Here is a 21,782-nt window from a genome sequence, read left to right as displayed (position 1 = left end):
CATGAATCTGCAAAAACACTAGTGCACGCCCTCATCATCTCCCGCCTTGACTATTGCAACCTCCTGCTCTGTGGCCTCCCCTCTAACACTCTCGCACCCCTCCAATCTATCCTAAACTCTGCTGCCCGACTAATCCACCTGTCCCCCCGCTATTCCCCGGCCTCTCCTCTCTGTTAATCTCTCCACTGGCTCCCCATTGCTCAGAGACTCCAGTTCAAAACCCTAACCATGACATACAAAGCCATTCACAACCTATCTCCTCCATATATCTCTAACCTAGTCTCCCGTTACATACCCGCACGCAACCTCCGATCCTCACAAGATCTCCTTCTCTATTCCCCTCTTATCCCCTCTTCCCCCAACCGTATGCAAGATTTCTCCTATGCTTCCCCCCTACTCTGGAACTCTCTACCCCAACGTATCAGACTCTCGCCTACCGTAGAAACCTTCAAAAGGAACCTGAAGACCCACCTCTTCCGACAAGCCTACAACATGCAGTAACCACCGCTCCACCATACCGCTGCATGACCAGCTCTACCCTCACCTACTGTATCCTCACCCATCCCTTGTAGATTGTGAGCCCTCGCGGGCAGGGTCCTCGCTCCTCCTGTACCAGTCGCTGTCACATTGTGTTTAAGATTATTGTAATTGTCCTTGTATGTATACCCCTTTTTCACATGTAAAGCGCCATGGAATAAATGGCGCTATAATAATAATAATAATAATAATAGGTGGAACATATTATTTTAGCTCGAATGAACTCACCCTTGGGAATAGCTCTGATGGTGTGTTTGGAATGTGAGCTCGTCAACAATAAAATAGTATTGCCTGCATTTTTTTTTTTACTATACAGAGTAGTATTAACCTTGCCAGAAAAGACATCCCCATATAATAAAACATCAAGAAAAGAAGCCTCTTTGGAGAGGTCACTGCAAGTGAAGTGTAAATTTAATTTGTTGGAATTAATATATGAAATTAAATTTTGATACGTGGACGAGTCACCCCGCCAGACGAGGAGCACATCGTCCACGTATCTACTGTACCAAACGATGTGGGATTGGAACGGATTGTTGTCTGAAATACAAAAAATTCCTCCCACCATGAAACAAACAAAATAGCCAACGACGGGGAAAATTTTGAGCCCAATGAGGCGCCCAGAATTTGGAGATAGAATTCAGAATAAAACATAAAAAAATTATGTTGAAGTAGATAGTCAAGTGATGTTAGAATAAATTGTTTTAAAGAGGCAGAATATGCTGTATACTTATCAAGATGATATTTTATGGCCACTATAGAATGGGGTATTGAAGAATATAAATTTGCCACATCACATGTGGAAAAGAGGTAATCAGGTTGCCATTTAAATTTGTCAAAGGTTTTCAAAACATTATTGGTGTCTTTAAGATAGCCAAGTGTCTTAGAGATAAGAGGCTATAAATGGCTATCCAGCCATTCACTCAAATTCTCATTAAGAGAGGGAGGGGAAATCTCCTTATGCAACTTCGGTAACCCATGAAATATGGGTATGATGGGGCGGTCAGGCAAAAGTCACCTACAGATTTTATTATGCCCATTCAAAAACCTTCCTTCACGATTTGCGATAATTCTACTTTAAACGCAATAGTAGGATCTGATTTTAGAATTCTCTACATACACGGATCACGTAAAATGTCCCAAGCAATTTTGCAGTAAAGGGTGGTATCAACTATATTTGAGTTTGTTTGCAGCTCCTGGACTGCTTTAAATTGGCTAGTTTTAAAGTTACTATATACATGGTGGACTGCGTTTCGTTATACAAATTTTTAAGATCTCTCTCAACCAAACTTTGGAATAAATCCAAACAGGGGACGCTAGACTGGAGGGGATAATAAGATGGATTAGATGGAATAATATTAATGTCGCTGTCTTGAATTTTATAAAACCCATCAGATTCATCCTGATCATTCAACACAATGTAAGAGATATATTTTTTCGTTACTTCAGCGTTGGAGTTGTTAATATTACTGTTATTACACTAGAGGTTTTGCCATGGTTCTTCTAATATTAACAACTCCAATGCTGAAGTAACGGAAAAATACATCTCTTACATTGTGTTGAATGATCAATTTATGAATGAATGGAATACCATCTTGACCCAATGTTCATTGAAGTTGATGGGGTTGATTGTTTCCTATGAGGAGGTTAGGCTTGGTGAATTGAAAACTGACATTGACAAAATTCAGGATGAAGTGAATAAATCAGTGGATACTCCCGATAACAAACGTCTTAAGAAAAACATGATGGACAATTTAAAGTCATTAGAGGATTTGATCACTAAGACAAAAGAGTCAAAATTCCACAGAGATTTAATGAACTAATAAATATGATAAGGTACAACTGGTCCAGGAATAATGTGGATGACCCTTATAGATCAATCCTGAAAAAACGCACGGGTTACAAAAGACGTGATTTTGGAGGCAACAAATCAGTTTCACTTTCATTGTTGGAATATAACATCACTGGCAGTCGAACGGACACATCGGGTTCCAGTATTGATTCCAGGTATCAGCCTAATTCTTTTGTGCCAAAAAATGCAATGGGAGGAGGAGGGGTAGCAGGAGAGCTAAACACAGGAGATTGGAGAAGATATCCTAAGAGAGAGAGAAGCAGCTTCTTTCATTAGAAAATAACTTGCAAAGTGTTATCATCTTGACCCCCATTATTCTTTCTGACATGCAAATTGACATTTTAGCCAAAGAATTAAACTACGTTCCTTCACAGAAATTTTAACCAATTCAATACCATCAAGGACATTAATATATAAAAAAAAAAAAAATTGGGTTCAGATCAATCTATTAATCCTTCTGGGCCAATGGATGAAAAAATAGACAATTAATAATGATGCTTATTTAATGTTTTCTGAACAAAATGCTTTATTAACCCTTACCTTTCTTAAGGATGAATCTGCTGGGTTTTATAAAATTCAAGACAGAGACATTAATATTATTCCATCTAATTCATCTTATTATCCCCTCCAGTCTAGGGTTTCCTGTTTGGATATATTCCAAAGTTTGGTTGAGAGAGATCTTAAAAATTTGTATAAGGAAACGCAGTCCACCAACGTATATAGTAACTTTAATGCTAGCCAATTTAAAGCAGTCCAGGAGCTGCAAACCAACTCAAATATAGTTATACGTCAGTCTGATAAGGGGGGTTGTATTACTATTTTTGATACCACCCTTTACTGCAAAATGGCTTTGGACATTTTACGTGATCCGTGTATGTAGAGAATTCTAAAATCAGATCCTACTATTGCATTTAAAGTAGAATTATCGCAAATTGTGAATGAAGGTTTTAGATTGGGCATGTTTAATAACAAAATCTGTTGGTGACTTTTGCCTGACCACCCCATCATACCCATATTTCATGGGTTACCGAAGTTGCATAAAGAGATTTCCCCACCTCTCTTCTCTTAATGAGAATTTGAGTGAATGGATGGATAGCCATTTACAGCCTCTTTTCTCTAGGACTTCTGGCTATCTTAAAGACACCAATACTGTTTTGAAAACCTTTGACAAATTTAAATATCAACCTGATTACCTCTTTTCCACATGTGATGTGGTAAATTTGTATTCTTCAATATCCCATTCTTTATAGTGGGCATAAAATATCATCTTGATAAGTATACAGCATATTCTGCCAAATTCTAGGCGCCCCATTGGGCTCAAAATTTTTCCTGTCGTTGGCTAGTTTGTTTGTTTCATGGTGGGATGAATTTTTTGTATTCCAGGCAACAATCCGTTCCAATCCCACATCGTTTGGTACGGAAGATACGTGGACGACATGTTCCTCGTCTGGCGGGGTGACTCGTCCACGTATCAATATTTAATTTCATATATTAATTCAAACAAATTAAATTTGCAATCTTGATCATGAATATACATAAGATTTCGGTGTGATTCACTTCACAGGCATTATGCAGTGTGATTTGTTTCTCATGGTGCAACCTTGAGGCTGACCTAGTTTTTTTCTAATTGATGTAATTAATGAATATTTATTTTCTCTATATAACAGCATTCACCTGTATATCCTATGACTAAGGGTACGTTTTTTTTCACCAGAAACGCGTCAGATGTCCTTGTTTTTATCTTTTTAAAATGATTCTCTAATAAAAATTTGTATTTTTTTTATCTGGCTGGTAGTGCCACAAATATCCTTTCCTACCTTCCTATCAGATGTTATATGGTTGATCCGTTTGTGATCCGATATTTTTTGCGCAACCATAGACTTGATTAGTCGAATCTCATCTGAAATATGGAAGAGACTGGAGCATGCTGCAATTATTTTCACGTGGACATTTGTTCCATGTAGGATAACAACCGTCACCGAAACAACCAAATTGAATAACAAGGTCCAAGTGCTGTCAGTTTTCTCCACGGACAACACTGAGACCAAAAATACGGTCATGTGAACATAGCTTCAATGTATTTTTATAAGGCTTCATTTTTTTCTTCATAGTTGAAATTACTTAAAACGCAAATCTATTAAAGGGGTTGTCCTCTACTTTTACCATAGGATAGGGCATCAATATATGATCGGCCAGGGTCCCGCACGCGGCACCCCGGCCATTCAGCTGTTATCGGTGCCGGCGGCGGTGAAGTACTCACCTGCGGGGCTCCGCCGTCAAGTGGTAGTGGCCTCCGCGGTGTACTGCACATCCGCCTCCCATTCAGTTGAATAGGAGGCGGATCTGCAGTACACCACGGTGGGCACTACCACTTGACGGCGGAGCCCCGCAGGTGAGCACTTCTGGCCGGCACCGATAACAGCTGATGGGCGGGGTTGCCGCTTGCGGGACCCCGGCCGATCATACATTGATGTCCTATCCTAAGGATGGGGCATCAATGTAAAAGTAGTGGATAACTTCTTTAAATTGCATAAATACGAATGTGGAGCAGTGTCCTAACTAAACAGTATTCTGTCCCTGGGATATAATTACACAGTGCAGTCAAGTTACAGTTTTGCAGTAGCTTTAGAGTGGGTTCACAACATGTTTTTATCCCACTTAGCACTCCGTTGAGGACTTTCTGTATGAAATAAAATTTAGACCACGTGCACACGTCGAATTTTTGGTTAGTTTTTTTACCTCTGTATTTGTAAGCCAAAATCAGAGGAAAAGTATAATAGAAACACGGCACCACTTCTGCATTTTTTTACCTGCTCCAGGTAAAAAAAAAGGTAATAAACTCAACATGAGCACGTGGTCTAAAAATGTTTTCAGACACACCCTCAAAGTAGCCAATGACTTCAATCAGGCAAATTGAGTCCAAAATATGAAAGTTTAGAATCTGGCCTCCTTTTCAGTGTTGTTCATCTTTTCAGACCATGTTCACACATTCAGTATTTGATCAGTATTTTACATCAGTATTTGTAAGCCAAAAACAGGAGTGGAACAATCAGAAGAAAAGTATAATAGAAACACGTCACCACTTCTGTATTTATCACCCACTCCTGGTTTTGGCTTACAAATATTGATGTAAAATACTGAACGTGTGAACATGGCCTTAGGTGGACAAATTAGCATTCCATTCAGATGGTAGCCCTCGAGGTCAGAGCGAGGAGGAAAATGTAGTGTGAACTCAGCCTAAGGGCTGGTTCAGACGAACGTATAATATGGACGTGTAATGTCAAAGTAAAAATCTGGCAGGCATCCATTGAGCGGCTCTGCCGAGGTTTACGTCCGAATTCCCCACAAAACAGGATTCAGACTTATGCGCCGACAGGGCAATAGACTATAATGGTGTCGGAAGAGTGAACGTGCGCTTTGTTGTGAATCATTTTCAGGAGTGAACGTCTACTGGAGGCGGACACTTGGACGTAGTAGACTGCGTCTGGGTGTCCGCCTTCTGTAAGCGTATACACCCGAAAATAATGCACGGCAAAGCGCACGTTCGCTCTGCCGACACCATTATAGTCTATTGCCCTGTCGGCGCATAAGTCTCAATCCTATTTTGTGGGGAATTCGGAAGTAACCCTTGGCAGAGCCGCTCAGCGGGTGCCTAAACGCAATGTGACACCGTAAGGCCACGTTCACATGTTCAGTATTTGATCAGTATTTTACATCAGTATTTGTAAGCCAAAACTAGGAGTGGGTTAAAATACAGAAGTGGTGACGTGTTTCTATTATACTTTTCCTCTGATTGTTCCACTCCTGAATTTGGTTTACAAATACTGATGTAAAATACTCAATGTGTGAACGTGGCCTAAGAGCAAAAGTTTAGATGTTTTTATTGGCATCCACTTCTATGACTAATGAGCAATCAGTAGTGAGAACCTGTTGTACCTGGGTGATTGTGCAGCTCAGTATTTGCTGGAGGTACTGGATGGAGAATTAGTGATTTCATCAGTGGGAGGATCTGCTGTTGAAATACTAAGATCCTGCATTTGGTCTTTTTCCTGTGAAGCACAGACAGTGCAGAACACCAGGAGCAGGTGGGTATTATCTTAGTGTGATTCCTTTCCTAAAAAAATATCATAGAATATATTTCTTGATGATGTTCTGATAAAGTAAAAACTTTACTACATCCAATGATCACAACCGGGTAGGTCAGCTCTGCTACATTTCCAGAACATTAGAGCTGTATTCGTATTGTCCATTGTGAGATTGCACTGTGAAAGTAGTAACTATGATAACAAAGCTTGGTGACTAGTGTATGTTTTATTATTTCCGACATATAACAGAAAATGCTTTCCCTTCCAGTAGAATGGATAAAGTGCTGTTCTGCCTCCTGGTTCTGGCTGGTATATGCTATTCATCAGCTGTAAGTTTGATTTATCTTCATTTACAATCTCAAAGTATGTGAGTAAAATTATATATATATAATTAGAGGTGATCGAATATTGTGAACTTTGAATTTGCCAGGTTAAACAAAATTGACACGCAGCTAATCAAGGCAGCGTGAAGCACCTCCAATTACCCTGAACATGTGTATCTCTCTGCTATCTCCTAGGACTGTATAAAGCTCTGTAATACAAACACAGTCTTACTAATGTCAAAGTGATATCACCATGCAACACTATGGAAACCAACGACTCATTTATTAACACAGTGCATTGACAGACTTTCTTGTGTTTTTTTTTTTTTTTAAAGTTTTTCCGCTTAATAATTTGTGATCGGGCATACTTTTTGTGCAGAACACTGACTTAAATTAATGTTGTCGCTGTCAGAGGTAACATTATTCTGCTGTGACTGATGCGATGTGTCATATATTCCATGACACGCTCCACTTCCTCCCTACTAATATGATTGCTAGAGGCAAAGAAGGGCAATTGTGGCCTGCGTTTGGTACTACTACTACGGGGATGGCTGGTGCCAGTGGTGGTGTTGGGGTTGCTGCTAGTAGCTCCCACATTTTTAACCATGTGTTTTTTTTTTTTTCTTTTACACTACCTGACCCTTGCCACTTTTTATTTTACCGTAGATTTAGGCTATGTGCCCACAATGCAGAAACGCACAAATAATGGACATGCTGCGGATTTTTCAGTGGTGCGTGAGCTCGGTAAATATTTTGTGGCAGCCACAGCCCCGCACCTTCCATACTCGGGAGACACGATCTCAGGACCAAAAATCTCAATCCGAGCATGCGCCGCCTCCGGCAGCCATTTTCCCGGAGTCCACCGCATAGGACAGTATGGAAGGTACAAGGCTCTGACTGCCACAAAAAAAGTTTGGCAGTCCCCCGCACCATCGAGCACCTCCAGCAGAACGTGGCAGACATCCTCCGCAGCATCTCCAGGACTCCGCTCCACCGCAGCCGGTAAGGTGATTTCGCTTTGTAAGACTCACCACTACTTTCCCCTCCAAATCGGGAGGGGGGAAATGCGTCTTATAAAGCGAAAAATATGATATATAATTTTAGAAATGAGCAATTTTTTGCTAAACAAATTTGTCAGATTTTATAAAATTCTCAATTTTTAGCAAATGATTTGAATTTGCTGGAACCTGTGCATTTCACTAACTTTCGCACAAATTCAATTTGCATCAAGTCGATTCATTCATCTCTAGCTTTTGTGTATGATATATATAATCATGTGGGATTTTTTTTTTTCTTAATCAGCAACGTTTTGGAAGTGAGCAAGGCCGGTATTAGCACTTTATATGTAAAGTATATTCAGCAGTTTATAAGTGTAGAAATTATACATTACTAAAAAAAAAAAAACATTCTGCTCTAAAGTAATTATTACAGTGCAATTAAGTTACATAGTGACCAAGTCATCAAGCATTTTACGTCATAAGTGGTATTATTAAAAAGTTAGAAATCTTTGCTAAACGCAAAAAAAAAAAATTGTGAATTTTGGTGTTTTACTCCAAGTCCTCAAACATTTTGAAGTGGGTGTAGCACAGTCTGATATTTACTATACTTTTTACCACAAAAGTGGCATAAACTACAACTAAAATGAACTCTGTTCTAGAACTTTAGTACATTTTATTTTAGCACTTTTTGCACATGCAGCCAAATAATCCGTTAAAGATGCGCCTTTTAGTAAATTTGGCACCTCTTATTCTGCTGGACCCTCAATCAAGATTGGCATACAAAATACTAGTATTGATGAATCTCTCCCCTAACCCTACATGTTTTTTTGTAATTTAAGTAGTAAAGGAATATACATAAAATGAGGAAAAAAGGCCAAATGTGGAGTAACACAATGTTTTTAAATGCATTTCATCCTTCCTGAGTTTTGCAGTTGTGACATAGCACAAAGTCCTCTTGGGAAAATTTGAGCATTTTTGTTTGTATAAAGTGCATTGTGTTGTTTTAATGGCTGACGAATGGCACAAGGGCATGTATGTGACTACAAGGTGATGGTTTGGTTAATGATAGTAGGAGGGCAAAGTTTAAGCAACGTTCTGCATATTGCTTTACATCTGCAAAGTTTAGGTTTTCTTGCAGTTGTGGGCTCTTCTCGCCTGTTGATCAATAGATCTCATGCTAAATGCAAATATTTGCGCATTCTCCTGAAGATGGCGGGGATTACACTGGCAGAAGACCTGCTTAGGATACATTTATGCGGAAACGAGAATAAACTACTTGAGCATTCTTGAACTGATTATCCATTTCGAAAGCTAATCTTCATATTAATTTTCCTATTACAACTAGTAATGAACACATACGTCTATTGCTCAACGGATTCTTTTAAACACTTGATGTTATGTGATGTTTTTGCAGTTAGTGTTACACACATACTTCTTGTGGCTGCAATACATTTTTTTTTCTATAGTCAGACAAAAATCTATGTTCCTATGGGTAAGGCTATGTTCACATGACAGTTTTTTCCCCATGGACCGAAAGTCCAGACATAACACAGACAACACTAGGACCAATTTTTTTTTTTTTTTTTTCACACAAACTAAATGTCTACATTAAAAAAATTGCAGCATGCACTAAGCTCTTCCATATCTGCAAAAACATACTGTTGTTCTTATTCATTCTTGTCTGGACTACTAATCGGCCTCCCTCTTGCTATACTTTCTCCTCTTCAATTCATCCTGAATGTGGCAGCCAGAATCATATTTTCTATCCAGGTGGTACACCAATGCCTCCATCCTGTGCAAGTCATTGCACTGGTTACCTGTCCGTTACGGAGTATAAATCTATTTCTCACCTACCCACAAAGCTTTCCACAGTTCAGCACCACCATACATCTTCTGCAACAGATCTACAGGTGCATCTCACTAAATTAGAATATCACCCAAAAGTTAATTTATTTCAGTTCTTCAATGCAAAAAGTGAAACTCATATATTATATAGAGTCATTACAAACAGAGTGATCTATTTCAAGTGTTTATTTCTGTTAATGTTGATGATTATGGCTTACAGCCAATGAAAAAACAAAAGTCATTATCTCAGTAAATTAGAATACTTTATAACAACAGCTTGAAAAATGTTTTTAAAATCCGAAGTGTTCCGAACTGTCGGCCTACTGAAATGTATGTTCAGTAAATGCACTCAATACTTGGTCGGGCTCCTTTTGCATCAATTACTGCATCAATGCGGCGTGCCATGGAGGCGATCAGCCTGTGGCACTGCTGAGGTGTTATGGAAGCCCAGGTTGCTTTGATAGCAGCCTTCAGCTCGTCTGCATTGTTGGGTCTGGTGTCTCTCATCTTCCTCTTGACAATACCCCATATATTCTCTATGGGGTTAAGGTCAGGCGAGTTTGGTGGCCAATCAAGCACAGTGATACTGTCACCAAAAAGCCTGTCGGCAGAGGGAAGCATGAAGTGCTCTAAAATTTCTTGGTAGACGGCTGCGCTGACTTTGTTCTTGATAAAACACAGTGGACCTACACCAGCAGATGACATGGCTCCCCAAACCATCACTGATTGTGGAAACGTCACACTAGACCTCAAGCAACTTGGATTGTGTGCCTCTCCACTCTTCCTCCAGACTCTGGGACCTTGATTTCCAAATGAAAATTGGAACTCTGGGACATTGTGGAGTGTGTCAATGCCTGCCTTTTGGACATCTGTCAAGTCAGCAGTCTTCCCCATCATTGTGGAGCCTACTGAAACAGACTAAGGGACCTTTTTTAAACGCTTAGGAAGCCTTTGCAGGTGTTTTTTGTTAATTATTTTAATTTACTGACGTTTGTGTTTTCATTGGCTGTAAGCCATAATTATCAACATTAACTAAAAATAAACACTTGAAATAGATCACTCTGTCTGTAATGACTCTATATATGATTTTCTCTTTTTGTATTGAAGAACTGAAATGAATTAACTTTTTGATGATACTCTAATTTAGTGAGATGCACCTGTAAGGCTAACAACCTCCCATTTCTGTCTCCAAGACTTCTCTCGTGCTGTGCCAGTTTTCTGGAATGCACTACCCCAGACAATAGGCTAATATCTACTCCCCACATTTTTAAGCGTGCTTTAAAAACACATCTCTTTAGACAAATCTATTACCTCACTACACTAATCTAAATTTCCTATTCCTTTCCAAATTTTCTTCAGAATCTGTTCCCTTCCTATTCTTCTATCCATATCCTCCATGCAACCAATAGCACTTTATAACTGTACATGGACAGACAGTGATTGATAACCAGTTCATGCAGCCTTGTTTGAAAATGCCTATTAATTAAAATGATGGCTGAACCATACATGATATATATATTTTTTTAACCTGTTGTCTCCCCGATTTCCTTGTGGATTGTAAACAGCACCAGGGCCATATTTGCCCTTAGGCACTTGTAGGCACGTGCCTAGGGCGCCGGAATTCGGGGAGGGTGGCGGTGGCGCCTGAGCGTGGTTTTTTTTTTTTGGTTCGTGCCCCGAGCCGCCCGGGTGGCTCCGCCCCCCCCTCCCTAATGAACGCTTACTCTGATTGTGATTGGCTGCTTACTGCACACATGGTCAGTGACATCATTAAGGTCCTGAAGTAAGTTTGCTGAAATCGCTGGCAATGCCTGGCATAATAGATAAAGTACAGGAGACTGGAGTCACTGACGACAGTGTGACACTTCTATTATTTCAGCGTCAGACAGGACAGGGGGTGGATGTGCGGCAAGAGAGGAGGCAGCAGCTCAGGGTAATAAATGGAGGTGTATATATATATAAAATAGAATATAATAAGCAGCACTGAGTGTCACACGGCCCTACCTGATATGGCCGAGCATTTAACCCCATAAGCAGTGGGCTATGTTATTACAATAATAATGGTATTTTTTTCTTTTTAATTTCTGCGCTTTCGTCTTTCCCTCCCTCCTTCCTTTTTTTTTTTTGGAACCAGTGATACTCCATTTTATAAGGATTTACTAAAAAATGTGCAATAAAAAAAAAAACACGAGCATAGAGCATCGGATGCGATATGCTAATGACACACGGCTCCTGTTCTGCTGCGAGTGTGATGGGAGTGTCAATGCTTTGTGATCCGATTCTCTCACATGACAGATTTGCAACACAGCTGTGGAGGAGACGGAGAAAGTAATTTTTCCATCTCCTTCATGGCCGGTATCCGTGGGAATTACACTGCACTCAGGTGACATTTGGGTGTACTGCCCCATAGTGTTACACTGCCCCATAGTGTTACACTGCTCAAATACAATCCTATTTTTTTATCGTATTGCACTTGTCCGATTTATTCGCTCGTGTGTCAGCGAGCCCTTGTAGTTTTTTTAGAGATCGTACTTTTGTGGACACGTTGATACCAAATGTGATTTTATTTTTTTGAACACTTCTTTATTGTTCACTAGGGTAAAGTTGGGAATGATTCCAATTTTTATCTGATGATCACCGTTTGAGCAGCCCAGTAGACCATGGGATTCTCAAATGAAGCGTCATCAAAAGGAAGCAGAAAAAGAAAAAAAGCTGTTAGATAGTGTAGTTAAAGCTCCACTCCTGCAGTTTTTTATTTTACTGCTGGAGTGGCGCTTTAAACCTCACTCCCCTGCCAGTGAATGGGTCTGCGCATATGACAGTGTTTCCACAGACCGTGTGTCTGTGGGCAAAACACGCTGACATATCAGTTTTTTACACGCTGCACGGGCTACAAAACATCCCGTACTGATGACACATGGTTGACATCCGTGTGTCATCAGCGTGACCCGTACCGGTGCCTGGGAATTAGTGTACAGTTAGCACTGTTCCCAAGTGCCAGGTGCTGAACACTGCCCTCATCATTGTCCCCTGCCGGCGCTGCGATCAGCACCAGCAAGGGACAATGATGAGTAGTAGTCTACTCCAGCTGTGTCCTGGTGTAAGTATAAAATAAAAATATTATTATACTCACCTGTCCGAAGATGTCCCCCACTGTAACCCATCTGACCGTTCAAGCCGAGGAGCCGGAGAGAATGACTCACTCCAGCGAGCGAGCCCCGAACCTCCGCTGTGCTCAGTGAGTGACAGGACACCACTCACTGAGCACAGCATCGGTGCTGCAGAAGTCATTCTCCCTGGCTCCTCGGCGTGAATGGTCAGATGGGTTACAGTGGGGGACATCTTTGGACAGGTGAGTATAATGATTTTTTAAATTTTATTCTTATTTTTACACCAGGACACAGCAGGAGCAGAATACTACTCATCACTCATTGTTCCTTGCGTGTGCTGATTTCGGCACCGGCAGGGGACAATGATGAGGGCAGCGTTCAGCACCCGACACTTGGGAACAGCGCTAACTGATGCGGCATGGCTGCCACACAAGTACACACGGACATCTCCGGTCCTGTTTTTTCCAGTACCGGAAATAACAGGACATGTGAAACTGGCCTAACACTGCGTGTGTGGTGCACAGATCATAGTTAGTCTGTAAGAGCCTGTAAGGGTATGTGCACACGATCAGCAATCGCTGTGGATTGGATGCAGTGCAAACCGCAGCGGCCAGATGTTAGAGCATAGTGGATGGGATTTCTTGAAATCCCATTCACTATGCGTCTCCGTGCATCTGCGGATTACCCGCGGACACGTACATGTGGCGCATCTTCACAGACCGCAGCATGTCAACTAGCGAGACTAGCGACTCTGCAAGAGAAATTAGATCACTGTAATGTTTAGGATGCAGTGAATCCGCATGGTTCAATGAACACATGCGGATTCACCTGCGTGCAGCGCTTTGGACGCAGCATAAAATATACTGTGTTCAAAGCGCTGCCAATACCGACCATGTGCACATACACTATGTGCAGAATTATTAGGCAAGTTGTATTTTAGAGTATTATTTTTATTATTGATCAACAACTATGTTTTCAATCAACCCAAAAGACTCATAAATATCCAAGCTTAATATTTTTGCAAGTTGGAGTGTTTTTTTTTTTTTAGATTTGGCTATCTTAGGAGGATATCTGTTTGTGCAGGTAACTATTACTGTGCCGAATTATTACGCAACTTAATAAAAGCCAAATATAATCCCATCTCACTTGTTTCTTTTCACCAGGTAAACCAATATCAGTGCACAAAATTTAGAAATAAACATTTCTGACATGCAAAAACAAAAACCCAAAAAATTAGTGATCAATATAGCCACCTTTCTTTATGATGACACTCAACAGCCTTCCATCCATAGATTCTGTCAGTTGCTTGATCTGTTTTCGATCAACATTGCGTGCAGCAGCCACCACAGCCTCCCAGACACTGTTCCGAGAGGTGTACTGTTCTCCCTCTCTGTAGATCTTACATTTTATAATGGACCACAGGTTCTCTATGGGGTTCAGATCAGGTGAACAAGGGGGCCATGTCATTATTTTTTCTTCTTTTAGACCTTTACTAGCCAGCCACGCTGTGGAGTAGTTGGATGCATGTGATGGAGCATTGTCCTGCATGAAAATCATGTTTTTCTTGAACGATACGGACTTCTTCCTGTACCACTGCTTGAAGAAGTTGTCTTCCAGAAACTGGCAGTAGGTCTGGGAGTTGAGCTTCACTCCATCCTCAACCCGAAAAGGTCCCACAAGTTCATCTTTGATGATACCAGCCCATACCAGTACCCCACCTCCACCTTGTTGGCGTCTGAGTCGGAGTGGATCTCTGCCCTTTACTGATCCAGCCTCTGGTCCATCCATCTGGCCCATCAAGAGTCACTCTCATTTCATCAGTCCATAAAACCTTTGAAAAATCAGTCTTAAGATATTTCTTGGCCCATTCTTGACGTTTTATCTTATGTTTCTTGTTCAAAGGTGGTCGTTTTTCAGCCTTCCTTACCTTGGCCATGTCCCTGAGTATCGCACACCTTGTGCTTTTTGATACTCCAGTAACGTTGCAACTCTGAAATATGGCAAAACTTGTGGCGAATGGCATCTTGGCAGCTTCACGCTTGATTTTCCTCAATTAATGGGCAGTTATTTTGCACCTTTTTTGGCCAACACACTTCTTGCGACCCTGTTGGCTATTTGCCATGAAACGCTTGATTGTTCGGTGATCATGCTTCAAAAGTTTGGAAATTTCAAGACTGCTGCATCCCTCTGCAAGACATCTCACAATTTTGGACTTTTCAGAGCCCTTCAAATCTCTCTTCTGACCCATTTTGCCAAAGGAAAGGAAGTTGCCTAATAATTAAGCACACCTTATATAGGGTGTTGATGTCATTAGTCAACACTCCTCCTCATTACAGAGATGTGTAGCGCCCCGAGGGCTCGGTTGCTACAGGGGTATTGCACCTCACCCAGAGGTGTGATATTCCACTCCCAGGTAAGGATGGAGTGTGGAGCAGGGCTCAGTTAGCAGCATACACACACTCACCCCATTTCCGGGGGACAGCTCGACGGTGCTCCCATTTATGCAGGCACAACTGACCATGTCCCTGGCTGGAGTGGGGAGGGGGGAGAGAACCCAATGGTGTAGGAGCAGAAGGGAACGGTTTCTGGAGCATAGGAAGGAGCTCATTGGGTGCAGGTCACCTGAGCTCAGACACAGAGAAGCAGAAAAAAGGTGGGAGCCATCTTAGTTCACGGTAGTCCAGAGTGAAGGAGTAGAGAGCTGACAGGGAGCCGAGGCTCAGCCTGAGCTCAGCTCCACGAGGCAGGCCTAGAGAGAAGGCCGGGGCCAGAGAGGAGAAGAGGAGAAGGAAGGAAGGAGAAGAGACAGAGGAGTAGAAAGGCTCCAGAAACAAGAAGGCAGAAGGGACCCTAAGAGAGCAGAACGGACAGCAACCGTTGCAAACCCGCGTTATATCGGGTGAAGGGTCAGGCCGTGGAAGGGTTCCGGATTCCCAAGTTGGTGGAGGTAAATCATCCCTCAGCCAAGAACCGGAGGTCGTGATCATTTATTGGTGCGACCCCCTGCTAAACCTGCTAGGAAGGCACCATATAGGATAGCGGGAAGTGAAGGCCAACGCTTACCCGACACGGTCCGCGGTAGCTGGACAGAAGTTTGGTCACTGGTGGGGCACGAGAGGCCAGAGAAAGGACAGAAGGGGGTCCTGTGCCATACTCCTGAATTGCCTGGGGGTTGACCGAGCTTCTCACCTGGTGGACGCAGCACGGCTCGGGCAGTCCTTGCCAACAGAAGTGACCTGGATAACAACTGTGAGTAAAAGACCCTGGACTGCATCATTGGACTCTGTGTGATTTCTGCTGCGCCGGCACTATCATCCCCAGCATCCTCCTACACTGCCCTGAGGCTACACTCTTCCCGTGGGGAGTTATCCTACCCCTGTGCTGCACACCAACACCAGCCTCAGCGGTCTGCCAGGCAGCGGCGGTTATCTCTGACCGCAATCCACAGGTGGCGTAGTCGGACATTCACAAATCTATAAATAGACTGCCACAGCATTTGGTCTGACCGCTCTGAGCCACGGGATCGGGTTGCCACTACTACCCCCAGCATCGTACAGAAGCCCGGTTCCGGGTACCCCACAGCCCAGGGGGCGAGTTAGATGCACATCACCAGATTTACTTAATTGGTAGTTGGCTCTCAAGCCTATGCAGCTTGGAGTAGGACAACATGTATAAAAAGCATCATGTGATCAAAATACTCATTTGCCTAATAATTCTGCACACAGCGTATTCTTAAGAATCAGAATCTTTTCCAGCGCTAGCAGATGTCACAGCACTGACTGATGCAGAAAGGACATTTACAAGTAATATCAGATACTAGACAGTAACACAGGTCAGCAATAACCAGGAGTGAGCAGTCTGTACAGGAGCTGACACTCTGAGGACAGGGCAAAAAGTAATCTGTACTGCTTCAATAGATGCCTATACAGGTGTGTAATGAGGTTCTGGCTTTACAGTCAAAGGACTGGAGTTATAACAGTGAGAAAATTAGCATTATTTGCAAGAAGAGCCGTTTTTTTAAGCCAAAAAGAGCCGGCTCTTTTTGGTGAGCGGAGCCGAGTGAGCTAGATCACCAAAAAGAGCCGGACTGCCCATCACTACTCTGCTGCTGCGATCTGGAAAGAAGAGGAGGAGCCCGGGCACTTGAAGTTCCCGCGGAGGCCCGGGCAGCACATCGCTGGCGGCGGCTCATCTCAGCAGGCAGCGCCGGTAATTGTGTCCTGTTGTGATGTGCCATTGCGCCGACACTGCCACCCGGGCCGTGGTGCCGGTGCATGATGCTGGCTGAGGAGCTGCCGCTTCTGCAGACAGTCTTCTCTGCAGCATAATTGATGATGGTGGGCGGCAGGCATCGAGGCGGGCGGCGGGATCATAGTTTAGGCGCAGTCAGCAGCTGCCGCCGGTACTGTGTTCTGTGCTGTGCACAGACAGTACAGCCAGCGGGCAGCAGTGCCAGCCTGACAGAGCCCAGACTGCCTGAGTCTCTGACTAGTCTCAGACTCTGAGGAGTCTGACTAGTCTGTGACTGTTGTCACTGGTCAGACATGATGGCAGGCAGCAGCAGGGAGGGACACAGTGGGGTCTGAATCCCAGACATGGGCTGCATCAGGCACTGCAGCATTGCATATGGGCCATATGCAATGCTGCAGTGCCTGCTGCAGCCCAGTTCTGTGTGGGCCGCTCCCCCTCCCCCCATATACAATGTTGCAGCCCTGTGGTCTGTGTGGGCCGCTCCCACCCCCCCACCCCCATATACAATGCTGCAGCCCTGTGGTCTGTGTGGGCCGCTCCCATCCCCCCACCCCCATATGCAATGCTGCAGCCCTGTGGTCTGTGTGGGCCGCTCCCATCCCTCCCACCCCCATATGCAATGCTGCAGCCCTGTGGTCTGTGTGGGCCGCTCCCACCCCCCCCCACCCCGTATGCAATGCTGGAGCCCTGTGGTCTGTGTGGGCCGCTCCCACCCCCCCACCCCCATATACAATGCTGCAGCCCTGTGGTCTGTGTGGGCCGCTCCCATCCCCCCACCCCCATATGCAATGCTGGAGCCCTGTGGTCTGTGTGGGCCGCTCCCATCCTCCTCACCCCCATATGCAATGCTGCAGCCCTGTGGTCTGTGTGGGCCGCTTCCACCCCCCCCACCCCCATATGCAATGCTGCAGCCCTGTGGTCTGTGTGGGCTGCTCCCATCCCCCCACCCCCATATGCAATGCTGGAGCCCTGTGGTCTGTGTGGGCCGCTCCCATCCCCCCCACCCCGTATGCAATGCTGGAGCCCTGTGGTCTGTGTGGGCCGCTCCCATCCTCCTCACCCCCATATGCAATGCTGCAGCCCTGTGGTCTGTGTGGGCCGCTTCCACCCCCCCCACCCCCATATGCAATGCTGCAGCCCTGTGGTCTGTGTGGGCCGCTCCCACCCCCCCACCCCCATATGCAATGCTGAAGGTCTGTGTGGGCCGCTTCCACCCCCCCCACCACCCCCATATGCAATGCTGCAGCCCTGTGGTCTGTGTGGGCTGATCCCACCCCCACCCCCATATGCAATGCTGCAGCCCTGTGGTCTGTGTGGGCCGCTCCCATCCCTCCCACCCCCATATGCAATGCAGCCCTGTGGTCTGTGTGGGCCGCTCCCATCCCCCCCACCCCGTATGCAATGCTGGAGCCCTGTGGTCTGTGTGGGCCGCTCCCATCCTCCCCACCCCCATATGCAATGCTGCAGCCCTGTGGTCTGTGTGGGCCGCTCCCATCCCCCCCACCCCCCTATGCAATGCTGCAGCCCTGTGGTCTGTGTGGGCCACTCCCACCCCCCCACCCCCATATGCAATGCTGAAGGTCTGTGTGGGCCGCTTCCACCCCCCCCACCCCCATATGCACTGCTGCAGCCCTGTGGTCTGTGTGGGCCGCTCCCATCCCCCCCCACCCCCATATGCAATGCTGCAGCCCTGTGGTCTGTGTGGGCCGCTCCCACCCCCCCACCCCCATATGCAATGCTGAAGGTCTGTGTGGGCCGCTTCCACCACCCCCCCACCACCCCCATATGCAATGCTGCAGCCCTGTGGTCTGTGTGGGCTGATCCCACCCCCACCCCCACCCTCATATGCAATGCTGCAGCCCTGTGGTCTGTGTGGGCCTTTCCCACCCCCCCCCCGCCCCCATATGCAATGCTGCAGCCCTGTGGTCTGTGTGGGCCGCTCCCATCCCCCCCACCCCCATATGCAATGCTGCAGCCCTGTGGTCTGTGTGGGCCGCTTCCATCCCCCCCATCCCCATATGCAATGCTGCAGCCCTGTGGTCTGTGTGGGCTGATCCCCACCCCCATATGCAATGCTGCAGCCCTGTGGTCTGTGTGGGCCGCTCCCACCCCCCCCCCACCCCCCTATGCAATGCTGCAGCCCTGTGGTCTGTGTGGGCCACTCCCACCCCCCCACCCCCATATGCAATGCTGAAGGTCTGTGTGGGCCGCTTCCACCCCCCCCACCCCCATATGCACTGCTGCAGCCCTGTGGTCTGTGTGGGCCGCTCCCACCCCCCCCACCCCCATATGCAATGCTGCAGCCCTGTGGTCTGTGTGGGCCGCTCCCACCCCCCCACCCCCATATGCAATGCTGAAGGTCTGTGTGGGCCGCTTCCATCCCCCCATCCCCATATGCAATGCTGCAGCCCTGTGGTCTGTGTGGGCTGATCCCCCACCCCCATATGCAATGCTGCAGCCCTGTGGTCTGTGTGGGCCGCTCCCATCCTCCCCACCCCAACCTTTTATATGTGCTACATGGAATGGGGGGGGGAAGCTACGTGAAACTTGGGGAAATGGCCGTGACGGCGGGGAAGATATTGGATACGAGGAGGGAACGACGTGGGGGGGACGTGACGGAGGGTGAGGGTGGGCGTGACGGGAGGGGGGGGGCACCACTGACAGTGCCTAGGGCAGCAGAAACTCCAAATACGGCCCTGAGCAGCACCACAAATCCTCCTGTAACTGTTGAACGATGTATTACTCGGAAATGTCTTTATTCTTTGTATATGTCCCAACTTAATTGTAAAGTGCTGCAGAATATGTTGGTGCAATATACATTAAATAAAATTATGATTATATTTCAGATGAGCCTTTCTAGTACAAGTTAATGGGTGCGCACAGAAAACTGAATCAATCGTGTAGCATGTCAGGCTCCCTTAATAGCTGAGCCATTTTTGTAAATTTAGCTGTTTCTGTTTTTAACACATTCCAAAAATTGCCAAAAATGCTATGATGCATCAAAAGTGTTTGAGCTCCTTAGTGCAACCCCCTTATTTTAAGTTAGGTTTATGTCTACCTTATTTGTTGCAGAAATGTCTGTGAACTTACACAATACTAAATGTAATTGTTCTGGTGGCCATAAAGTCACATTCAGAGGATTGTGAATTCACCTTTTAATGCTTTAATGTATATCTTTGGGATGTATTGATATCCATGTGTCATTTATGGATGTGGATGAAACTGGTCATGTCAAAGAGATCACATAGTTTTAAAAGTGAAGTGCATACTAGAATTAAGTGAAAAAAAATTGCACGACCGTAGTTGGGTGTCCTGTCTACTTGCTGCTACTTACAGCCCACCCCACCTTGGACTCTGCCTAGCAACTGTTGCCAACGAACTATCTAACTATCCAGGAAGTGATCTCCTTTTACTGAAACTGCCCCCTCCCACTATGGACTAGTCCCAAACATTAACTGTATCTTATACTATTCAGTTCCCTTATATACTGAACTTCCTATCTGTCATTACCCTGGGTCCTAACCCCTAACCTACATCTTATCCTGTGCTTACCCCGCACTACACCCTAATCATTATATATACATTACAATATATGGCAATTCGCATAGTATCACTTACTACACAATATATGTAAAACCGCATGACCATATTCACATTACGCGATTGTTGTTTTCAGGGGCGGGAACGTGACAGTCCCTGTTTGCCATCCTTACATAGCCTTTAAAGAGAGCTGGGATCTTAGATGTGGGAAACAGACTTTTTGTTAACAAGTTTTATGAATTGGTCCCACCATATTGCAGAACACACTAGACAACATGTATTAAAGTAGCTCATAAAGAAAGTGGAATCGTTACTTTCAGCAACCCAGGAGAACCTGCCTTTGATTCATCCATTTGCTTCACATTTTCTTTGTATTAGACGATTGTTAAATAAAGGCAAGAATCTAACAGCAAGTTGTGTAACCAAAACCATTGGTGCCACTTGCTATGGATTTACACAATAAAACTTAATCCAAACCTATACAGCGCATAAAGAAGAGAACCATGAAACATTGATTTAGTGGATAAAATTGGCCACGGCCCTTATTTTTGTTGGTATTTGCAACAGTTGTGGACTTCGTTGTGTGAAGGAGGACTTTATGCTGATCTGACAGTAGATGGCTATGTTGTGTAAAGTTTCCTTGTTTACTGAAGTGTAAAAGAAAAAGTCTCTCTTGTACTTTCTGTTTTGTTCTTACTTCCTGGTGCAGTACTGTGTGACTGTGCGGTTTTTCCTTTACCTCATGTTCTGAGAAGTAAAAGCTTGTTATCCCATGTAATCTGCTCTGTGAAGTTTCTACCGCAACCTTGGGTATCCAGAACCTGTGCAAAAGGTTATGGGCCCAGGGACCGAGGACCCCAGGCACCCAGGACACCGGAACTCTCAGCAAGACCCTGGTGAATGCAGAAGAATTCTTCAGTACAATTCTCTCCAAACAAGTAAGACAAGTAAAGATGACAAGTAGCACAGAGCTAAAACTCACAATAGCTAAGCTGAATAATGAGAATTATCCGTTATGGAAGTTCAAAGTAGAAATGTTATTGTTTAAAGATGATTTATGGGAAGTAATCACTACAGATAGACCTGATGAGGATAATCAGACATGGGATAAGAAAAATAGACCAGCAAGAGCTACCATCAGCCTATTAGTGGATGCTCAATTAATCCACATAAGGAACGAGGATACAGAAAAGGGAATGTGGGACGCACTAAGAAAGCTACATGAAAGACCCAGCTTAAATCAG

The 21,782-nt window shown here is 44.6% G+C and overlaps 1 protein-coding gene across 2 annotated transcripts in view; it reads left to right on the top strand.

The window, feature by feature from the left end:
• The first annotated feature begins 6,299 nt into the window (after positions 1–6,299).
• SERPINF2 (serpin family F member 2) overlaps positions 6,300–21,782 on the top strand; it is a 41,300-nt gene continuing 25,817 nt past the window's right edge. Inside the window, exons 1-2 of one of the 2 annotated variants that reach the window (XM_073667693.1) lie at positions 6,300–6,471; positions 6,740–6,800. In XM_073667693.1, coding sequence (XP_073523794.1) covers positions 6,744–6,800 — 57 coding nt within the window. In that variant the 5' untranslated portion in view covers positions 6,300–6,471; positions 6,740–6,743. The remainder of the gene's footprint in view (positions 6,472–6,739; positions 6,801–21,782) is intronic. The other variant, XM_073667692.1, reaches the window with a different exon arrangement.

This window comes from Phyllobates terribilis, unplaced genomic scaffold (assembly GCF_046119375.1).
Source record: "Phyllobates terribilis strain yellow unplaced genomic scaffold, ASM4611937v1 Scaffold_2__4_contigs__length_985480577, whole genome shotgun sequence".
Taxonomy (NCBI): domain Eukaryota; kingdom Metazoa; phylum Chordata; class Amphibia; order Anura; family Dendrobatidae; genus Phyllobates; species Phyllobates terribilis.
This window is presented reverse-complemented; position numbering and strand designations above follow the sequence as displayed.